The sequence below is a fragment of the Cryptomeria japonica genome, chromosome 6 (assembly GCF_030272615.1).
Source record: "Cryptomeria japonica chromosome 6, Sugi_1.0, whole genome shotgun sequence".
In the NCBI taxonomy this organism is placed as follows: Eukaryota; Viridiplantae; Streptophyta; class Pinopsida; order Cupressales; family Cupressaceae; genus Cryptomeria; species Cryptomeria japonica.
In genome coordinates this window covers 143899088-143909198 of record NC_081410.1, presented here as the reverse complement: position 1 = coordinate 143909198, position 10111 = coordinate 143899088, and the positions used below count along the sequence as shown (strand labels likewise).

The 10111-nt window shown below is 34.9% G+C and overlaps 1 protein-coding gene across 1 annotated transcript; it reads right to left on the bottom strand.

Annotated features, from left to right (window-relative positions):
• Positions 1-8489: 8489 nt before the first annotated feature.
• LOC131876543 (uncharacterized) lies at positions 8490-8906 on the bottom strand. The gene has a single exon (XM_059221968.1). It carries the CDS (start codon positions 8904-8906, stop codon positions 8490-8492), a length of 417 nt encoding a protein of 138 aa, XP_059077951.1.
• Between the last annotated feature and the right edge of the window lie 1205 nt (positions 8907-10111).

Genomic DNA, 10111 nt, shown 5'->3' with positions numbered 1-10111 from the left:
AAAATAGAACACTAGGATGCTTTGAAGGGTAGCATTCAATAACACAAATTTCCCAACTTGACTTAGTAGCTTACCTTTCCAACCTGCAAGCTGTTTCTAGGTTCTCTCCATAATACCAATATAGTAGTTATGAGGTAACATTTTAGTTGCAAGTGACAAGCCTGAGTAGGTTGTTAAGAGAGATTCATTTTGACATTTTAATATCTTGATAACCATCTCGTAGAGCCTCTCCTCAATGTTGAAAAAATATAACATGCTCTTATTATAATTGATGTGTTGGCCTGAGATCCTCACATATTTTTTAAGGGTCGTCTTGATCCATTGTCAAGCTTCATGAATAGAGGAGATACCAAACATAACAATATCATCCAAAAATTGTTGGTGTGATGCTGGGGGAAGGGAGGAAGTCGGTTGCACTCATTGAAGATTATTTTGGGTAATGATTTTAGCAAATATTTCTTCCCAAAATTTCATCCACTAAAATAAATATCAAGACAAGGGGTATCCCTAGTGAAAACCTCTTTCACTATTGTATAATTCTTTAGCCACTCCATTGTTGATGATTAAAAATATTAAAGTAGCAATGTATTCTTTGATAAGTCAAATGTTGTATTCATTAAATACAAACTTCTAAAGAGTAATGAACAAAAAAAATCAAGATATACAAGCATAGGCTTTAGATATATCAAGCTTGAGGACCATCCCAATTTTCTTATTCTTCTCCAGGGAATGCAGAACATCATTTTCCATTATCTAAACTTGAGCTTCTAATAAAGATACGAAAGTCTATAAATTGATATCATTAGGCCTACCATTCAATAATTTTCTATCATGTTCAATTTTTTCTTTGAGAGATTTTTCTTTACATTTTTACTACCATGTTATTCTTGTTCTATTCAAGGCATGTAAAAATTTGGCACACCTTGAAATTGCATATTTTTCACCATTCCCTTTGATAATCCCCTTCATTTTGGATTACAAATAAAATTCAAAAGTTCCACTAGGGCAGCCAAATAGGTTTCTTTTATCAAGTGTGAAGCATTAAGCTTATATGGTAGCTTTGAGTCCTCTTTATTCTTATCAATCCCTGTTATGGAAAGAAATGATAGAGAAATGTTTTGAGAGAGTAGAAGTGTAATCTACTCTAACACAATGACCAAATGAGTCCTGACCAATTTGAAGATTGGGAGATATGTAAAATCTATCTAGTCTATTGAGTTGTCTATGTCTATCTTCCCAAAATTTGCAATTAGACTAAGTGAACTAATTATTGTCATGATTAAGGCATTTTTTGTGAATAGGTTCTATTACACCAATGGCATTATGACAATATAACCATTTATCAAATTACTCATTACTTAGTTTGGTATGGTTTCGCCAAGTTCAATCATTTTTATGTTTAATCATATTGAAATCACCTTTTATAGCTCAATCAACATTAGGTAGGTTTTTCACCATCCATTCCTATAACCCACTTCTATCTTTTAGAGAAATTTGGAATATAAATAGAGCAAAAACCAATGGGTTGTCCATTCATAAAAGTGAGGGCCCACACAAAATTGTGTGAAGGGTCCTCCCTTTTATCAATGACAAATTTATACACCTAGGGTTCCAAACCAATGATAATTACCCCCTCTACCTTCTATATACAATGTATGAAGGAAGAAATAATATCTCCATTCATTGGATATAAGAGAGGAAAGACCTATATTTATAAGTTTTAAAGTAACCAATACATCTTTAACTCCATATTTGCGATGAGAGATACATATCCCTCTAATATTTCATGACATAATTTTAAAATTCATGGCAAAGAAGGGATGGAGGTAACATCTTCTTGTGGAAAAGCTTAAAAATGGTTAGCTATACATGTAGAATGATCAAAAGAACCGAAATCAAAATTAGCATGTGAAGGAGACCTTGATCTTTGTTTGGCAGAATGGGGTTGCACAAAGGTACCCCCATCCTTAGGAGAAGGGGACCTAGATCTTTGTCTCATAAAAGAGGGAGTTGATGAAGAACTATAAATTGTAGATTCAACATTATGTTGAGTAGAAGAGTGATAAACCCCTCGATGAGATTGAAAACCACTATATCTACCTATAGGCTCAAAGGGTTACTTCCTTTTCTAACTACCTTCCATCCATCCTCTATTACAATATTTTTGTAAGGAAAGGAAATTTGTTTAGAATTTTGATTAATATTGGTGTTAATAGGGGCATTGATCTCTTGGACTTGAGTTGAATCTTTAGGCAAAGAAGAAACTAAAGTCTACTTCTTAACTTGTAGTGGACTAGGCTGAGTTAAAACCTGGGCTTGCATCATTCCATTCCTTCTTGTCAGATAATCCCTTATTAAGTGTCCTCTTTGTCCACAATGAAAACAAGCATTAACTTAACTTTTGTAGGTAATTAGTTAGTGGATGGTAAAACTTAGACCCTAGTCCAATTAGCTTAACTTTTGTAGGTAACTAGTTAATTACGTCCAATTCAACACAAACCCTTGGATACACCCTTAAACTGACAAATTTATCAAATTTGTTCTTGCATGAGATAACCTTGCCCAGTTGAGTAATGATTCTCTATAGGAAAGATTTGAAAGAAAGATTCATAAAGAGGAGCTCCGCCCATTTTGGATATCGTGATCTAGAAGGTCTTTCAGGGTGAAAGTATAATGCCAATGTTTGTAAATAATAAATTTGTCCACAAATGACCGATGTTCGATATTGTAATATTGCTTGAACATGCTCAACATTTTTTTTATTTGCAGAAAACATAACCTTATCCCAAGCCCCCCAATAAATCAATTTCACAACCCCTATTTATATAATTTTCATAGGTTCTCATGTGTTCAAATATGAATCTATTAAGGTGTTTTTTTCTTTACATGTGAACTATTTATTTACAATATACAATATAAATATGTGATAAGACTAGATATTTTACGTAGAACTAGTTGCACAATAATTGAACCCTAGACAACTAGCCCTTTATCTTATAGAAAACAAAATTATATAAGTAACTTAGATATACAACTAATGACCCTTCTATCCTATAGAAAGAAGAATAATAAAAGCAACTTGAACACATTGAACAATAATTGAACCTTATACAACTAATGACCCCTCTGTCCTATAATGATCCCTGTGTCCAACAGAAAACAAAATAATAAGTAGCTTCGATATCTAGTTTAGTTCTTGGTGTACAATAATTGAACCATGCATAACTAGTTGCCCCTTTACCTTATAGAAAATAAAATATTAAAATCAACTTGAATATATAGAATTGATTGTACAATAATTGAACCGTATGGCCCCTGCCCCTTAAGAAAAGAAAATAATAACAAAATAATGAAAGCAACTTGGATGCACTTAAAAGTTTGAATTGACTCATCGGTGAATGGTATCCACACCGAAAAGTAGTGGACAGCAGACAGAGCTGCAACCTGCTTGACCAATTTGTTACTTTTTATCTAACGTCGGTTAAAACATTTCACGGAAAGAGGTTTTCATGTCTAAATTCTAATCTATGTCCCTCTCAGCCGAAAGATATTTTACTTTATTCTTACATGCTAAGAGACAGGTGGAATGAGATTTCCACAGGCTGTGTTCAAAGGCATTCTTATTATTAATCTTACAGATTAGTTTTTGTTTTGTACTTGTAATTTGTTGCTGCCACTCTGTGTTAAGCCACCTATTTTCTTATAGAATAGTTTTTTCCTCATCACAATATCTGCTCACTACTTCCACACATTCTCCTAATCAACTTCTAAACACTCTTTTAAATGTAGTTTCATAGGAATCTAACATTACCTTTTCATTGTATATAAGAGACCCAAAATCTAAGAGTGTCTATTCATTAGCACAAATTTAAAAAATTTATCTAAGCCTTGGTCCTTATTCCTACAAGCATGTGGGGATATATTTCTTTTACGATAATATATGGTTCGAGGTTATAAAACTTACACAATTTTATATCTTTTAAGACTTCGCAATGGTTAATTAATGTACGAGGCATGAAGTTTAAAGTGGTTCGAGTAATATTAATTTGTGGTAACTATTGTATTAACAATATTTAATGTACTCTATATTAATGCATTTTTTTCTAGCATATATTAGATGAGAATTAACAATTAAGTTCACTTTTGAATCGACATACTTCCCTTATGTTAGCTTTAATTTATTCATTGGTGAACATTCTATCATCGGTCATCTCTTGTGTCTTTTTGTCCATTAAGATTTTCTTCTTCTACTAACCTCTAGTGTACCTTTGTCTAGTGTTTACCCACAAGCTCTATTACCTAAGTTCGATATCCTCTATGAAAAAAATTGTCATGAACATTTGTTGTCAACAATGTAGCTAATCTGCCTACAATTCCATTCTATTACACCTTTGATGATTGAATGTTAAACTATTGATTGCAATGTTATTATATGGAGCCTAATCAGACTCGAAGGTTAAATCTTCCCTACTTCTATCAGCACGGTTTTCCCCCATATTTTTTCGCGGGGCTTTGGGGGCAGCGCCCCCAAGGTGGGGTCAAGGGGCAGCGCCACTTGCGTGCTCCTTGTCGCGATACATGGCAGGGTCGAGGGGTAGCACCCCACGAGGCCGAAAAGCCTTATTATTTTATAAAGTCATCCCTAGTGTTGTTCTTCTATTGGCTGAAATGTTGTAACCCTAATTTTGTAACCAACAAAAGTCTTGATAAAAAGGCTAAGGGTTAGGGGTATTTCGTAGAGAATTTTATAACATTTTGCAGCGGCATTGAGTTGCAAGGCATTGTTGATTGTAATTGATTTTGATCTATTGGATAATAATATTCGACTCTCTGTTTGGTGGATGTAGCCCAAGATTGGGTGAACCATGTTAAATATTGTCTCTTCGTTGTTATTATTTCTATGTTTTTATTTCCTGTGTTAATATTTATTTGCATATAATTGATATTTTCTGCATGCAATTCCTAACATGCAATGCTAGCTTTGGATGGTCATGTCACTACTATTTCTTTTAGGAAATAATAGTTAATGGTCAAACTGTATACTTCTTTATTTTTCTTTAATGATCTCATTGAGACTTGAAGGAATAACTTTCTTAGGTCTAGTGGAGCTTTCAGAAGAAGAGGTGCCTTTTCCTATCAACTAGCCTATAGATCTTTCCTTTCTAAAAATGAGTATTTCCTGTTTTTCTTTGTTATCATTTTCTCCTTGTATTAGTCTTGAGTGTTTACCCTACGAAAATGGATCTCCAATTTTGAGAGCCAACAAATAGTAATTTTACTAGAAACTAGTGCTAGTTTTGAATTATCTAGTATTGTTACATTTTGAAGAGTTTTATAGTATTTGACAAACATAATTTTATTTTTATTTAGATATTTTTTTCCTAATGTTCAAAAAAAAAATCACATAAAGGAATCATTGAATCTACTTTTTGGTGTGTATATCTTTGTTTAGATAAGTTATTTATGTAGGAAATGCACTTGGTTTATAATGTGTAAGAGCACTTATGGGTGTACTGGGACATCTAGGTCATTAAATTTTAATGGAATTCTAAATTTTCCAAGACTTATTCCTAGGGAAATGAAAAAGGAGCTAACAAATTTCTATTGAAGGGTTAATAAATCACCATTTGGGTTGGATCTTCGAGAATTTAGCAACTTAATAGATGACAATGAAGGTGGTGAAGTATGTGATGATGAAGTTATTTATGCAAACCCTATTGGATAATTTTTTATAGAATATTAGCATATATTATTACATTGTTTGTTAAAGATGGTTGTTGTGGCTATTACATCTACATACATTCTCAATATTTAGATATGTTTGATGTGCATCAAATAAATAATGAGTTTGTCACCTTTCTCCTCATTTTTGTATTCTCACATGATAATATTTTGAGCTTGCGATTCATGAGAGGATGTGAACTGGGGAAATTGGATAAAATAACTACCATAAATGTTGATGAATTAAATGGCCTCCATTGTCAATCTTTTATTTATGTTTCCCTGCAACTCGTGAACCAATCTCCCTGCGAAAATGTCATTCCACCTCATAAAATTCTCTGCATATTTTTGTTCCTGCGGGTGAGGATAATATTCATACACCTTTATCCCATCAATCCAGGGTTCATGATCAAGCCCATTCCAATCATAGGTACATGCAAGCATATAAAATATATAAGATGACATAAAGAAGCCACTCATTACTGCAAACCTGTTCAGACTTTCATGCAATCTTTTTGCAATTACCTGCCCCCAATCCAGTTAGGCACTCCCATTCAACATGACTTGGATATAGAAGTAGATCCAGTCTTCCCAATAGAAGGCATGGGCATTCTCTTTTAACCTATTCGAAAGAATGATAATGTCCCGCACCTTTGCTATGAAGTGTTCTCTGGTAAGCGGCTTCGGCAATCTAGACCCCCCTTTTTGAATCTTCAATAGCCAATTTCTTGTAATCACACTTTTATAAGTGCTCTTCTTCTCGGAGAAGAATGAATATGATGTTCCAATAGTCCAGTCCTCATATGGCTCTTTATGAGGTATACTCTATCAATTTTTAACAACACTTCGCCATTGACATTCTGGATGCATATGTGCTCTGCATCATGCCTATTCATACATTCTAGTACCAACTTCGGGCATGGTGCAGCAATGGGGAATGCGGTGGCCTCAACCAAACCACTCTTCACTATTCTTTCCATCATTGAATTATGAACTAAGTTTTTGGCTCTCTCGAGAAAATCAGAGAGGTCCGCTAGAGCTAATGAAGTATCTCCCATCTCTGCGAGTGAACTAACTAGGCAAGAATTGCGACCTAGTTTGGGCAGGGTGGGCCTCATTATGGCACCTCTCATTTACAAGAAATTTACAGGGATGCAATGAACTTATACACAGCAAAGGAGAATGAACAACAAGTAATTTCTAGAATAAGAGAACATAGCAGAAGAGAGAATGACTGAAACTAACTTGGTTTCAATAGCGAATTCTTGAAAATCTTCTACACGCAGACAAAATACCTTCAATTTCTCCCGCTTGCATTACAACTGAAGAAAATTCTAGAAACAATTGCTAGCTTCCGCAATAATTATAGACAAAATCACACTTAAAACTTAGCAAGTGGTACAAATTAAGGAAGTTTGTGCGAGCTATCACCTGATTTGACATATAGCCAACATGCATTTAATGTTCGGATCACTTCATCACACGGCTCACGCCTTATCATAATTACTTGTCATAATTTTTAGAAACTAACCTTTTTGAAATCCTCAGAATATTCTCTTTTCCCGTCGCCACCTTACTTAATGATGCATGTATCAATTCTGCATAGAAATTTTCAGTATTTAAGAATTGAGACTTTGAACCTTGAACCAAGAACCAAAAAGGCTTCAAAGGTTCAAGTTCAAACAAGAGAAATAACACAGAACAACATAGAATACCAACTTTGAGACAAGACAAATAACAATTAATGAGTGAAGATGAAACTGACGCATGACCAACCTTGAACCTTGAACCTTGAACCAAAAAGGGTTCAACAGTTCAAGTTCAATACAAATTACAACAAAGCACCCGCCTTATCATAGAACAAAGTCACGAAGAGAAGCCCTTTTGAGCGCGTTTTTAACTTTGAACCTTGAACTTTTACAAAGGTTCAAGGACTCGAGTTCAAAGATAGAAAATATATGACCGAAAGGAAAAGAGAAACCAAAAGGTGACCTTTGCGATTGAAATTTTAATGAAAATTGGGGAGGACTAACATTGGCTCTGACTGGGGACTAGGATGGTAAGGGACCAAAACATGAACTTCAGGATCTCTGGTTTCGCAAACAAACCTTATCGGAAAGGACCAAAACAAACACAAAAATGGAACTGGAACAACAAACTAAACAAACCAAAACTTATGTACAAGACTCACGGGGGACTCCCACTTATAATTGATATAGCTTCAGATCCTGCCCATTATAGGTCAGGGGAAGAACAGTACCATCTTGATATGCTAATTTGAAAGAGTTAGGGCCTTTTACTTCCTAAATTGCAAATAGTCCTTTCCATAATGATTCAAACTTCGCATGTGCTCCTTTTGGTTCCCTTCTTTTGTCCCAAAGAAAAACCTGATCACCCAGCATGAATTTCTGTGCCCTGGCTCACCTGCCAAATTTTTTTTTGACCCTCATTTGATATTCTATGATCCGATCAACTAGCTTGTCTCTTTCTTCATCAATCCTCATCAAATGCATAATCCTTTTCTCCAAGGAATTTTAAAAATACATATCCTCAATGACAATTTGTAACTTTGAAGCTACAAGTTTTAAGGGAAGTGACACCTGAGCCCCCACGTCGTATACCAGTTGAAAAGGTGACATCCCTATGGCTCTTTTCAAAGATGTACGATCTGCCCAAAGAGCTTCATACTATCTTTTGTGCTAGTCTTTGAAATTTTCACTCACCAATTTCTTCATAATATTTATTAGATTTTTATTACTCAACTCCACCTAGCCGTTACCCTGAGGGTAATAATCTGAAGAGTAAGCGAGGGATATCCCATGATCATAACAAAATAATGAAATCTCAGCAGAAGAGAAGTTAGTTGCATTATCAGCCACAATTTTTTGAGGAACTCCAAATCGAACCAGAATATTTTCTTTAAGAAAACTACAAACAATCTCAAAAGTCATCTTTCGCACTTGAATGGCTTCAACCCATTTGGTGAAGTAATCTGTGGCTACCAATATGTGTGTATGCCCTGCACTTGAGGTAAGTGACAAGGGACCTATAAAATCTAAACCCCGTTGTTTGAATGGTTCATTCACAACTACTGGTCGAAGAGGTAATGCTACAAGTTGTGGCTTTCCTGTGAATAATTTACACTTTTCACACTTGGCTACCCAAGTGTATGAATCGTTGAACATACCTGGACAATAATAGCAATTTCTCAAGATTTTGTACGCAGTTCATGTTGATGAAAAATGACCACCACAGGCTTCATCATGAAAGTTCTTTAACAATGACTCTTGAAGTGACTTATCCACACAGCGCGGGAAAGTTCCATCTAACCCCTTTTTGTACAACACATCATCAAAAATAACATATTTGGCAGCCTTTAGTCTCAAGTTCCATTTTTCTCTTGGAGAGAGATGTGCTAGACAGTCCCCATTGGTTAAGTAATATGCAACATCTGCAAACCAGGAATCTTGAAGCCCAACAAATAGGACTAAGGGCAGCTCCTCAGTCGTTTCATTCTTACTTTCTGCAGTCAACTTACACAGGCCTTGTCCCCTCACTAATTCTATTGGTTTAATGTCCAAATTAAACTCTTGTATTTTAGACACCCATGAGGCTCTATTATTCATTCTTATACCTTGTTGTGTTAGAATTCTCTTAACTGCAGAATGAGGCACATAAACAACTGCGTGAGAATGAAGGATATAGTACCTAAATTGTTTTACAACTTTCATGATCGCATACACTTGCTTTTCCATTAGGGAATATTTCAGCTCATGTTTCTTGATGGGAACACTCATGAAGGATATTGGGACTTCTTCATTACCTTCATTCTTTTGTAACAAAATCCATGACATGGTATGCTTTGAGGCATAACAATACATAATAAAATCCTTCTTAAAATATGGATTAACAAGAACAGGTGCCTGAGAAATGGCTTCCTTTATTGATTCAAATTCTTTATTTCCCTCTTCATTCCACTTGAATGCTTGCTTTTCACTCATCAAGTTTACAATGTACCTAGTGATTTCTGCAAAATCTAGAACAAATCTCCTTATAAAATTTACATATCCGAAGAAAGATCTGACTGCATTTTTGTTTGATGGTAGACTTAGTTGCTGAATTGCCTTTACCTTCTCAGCGTCCACTCTTACTCCTTCTTTAGAGATGATATGACCAAGAAATTTACCTTCTGTCACCCCAAATACTGACTTCTTTGAGTTCAGTGACACTCCATGTTCACAACACCTTTGCAACACTTGCCTCAAGTCTCTCAGGTGATTAGTTATCCTCTTAGAAAAAATCGTTAAATCATCAAGATATACAACAATTATCTTATCTTTTAGATGACCAAAAGATAAATCCATATCCCTCTGAAAAGTTGCCCCTACAT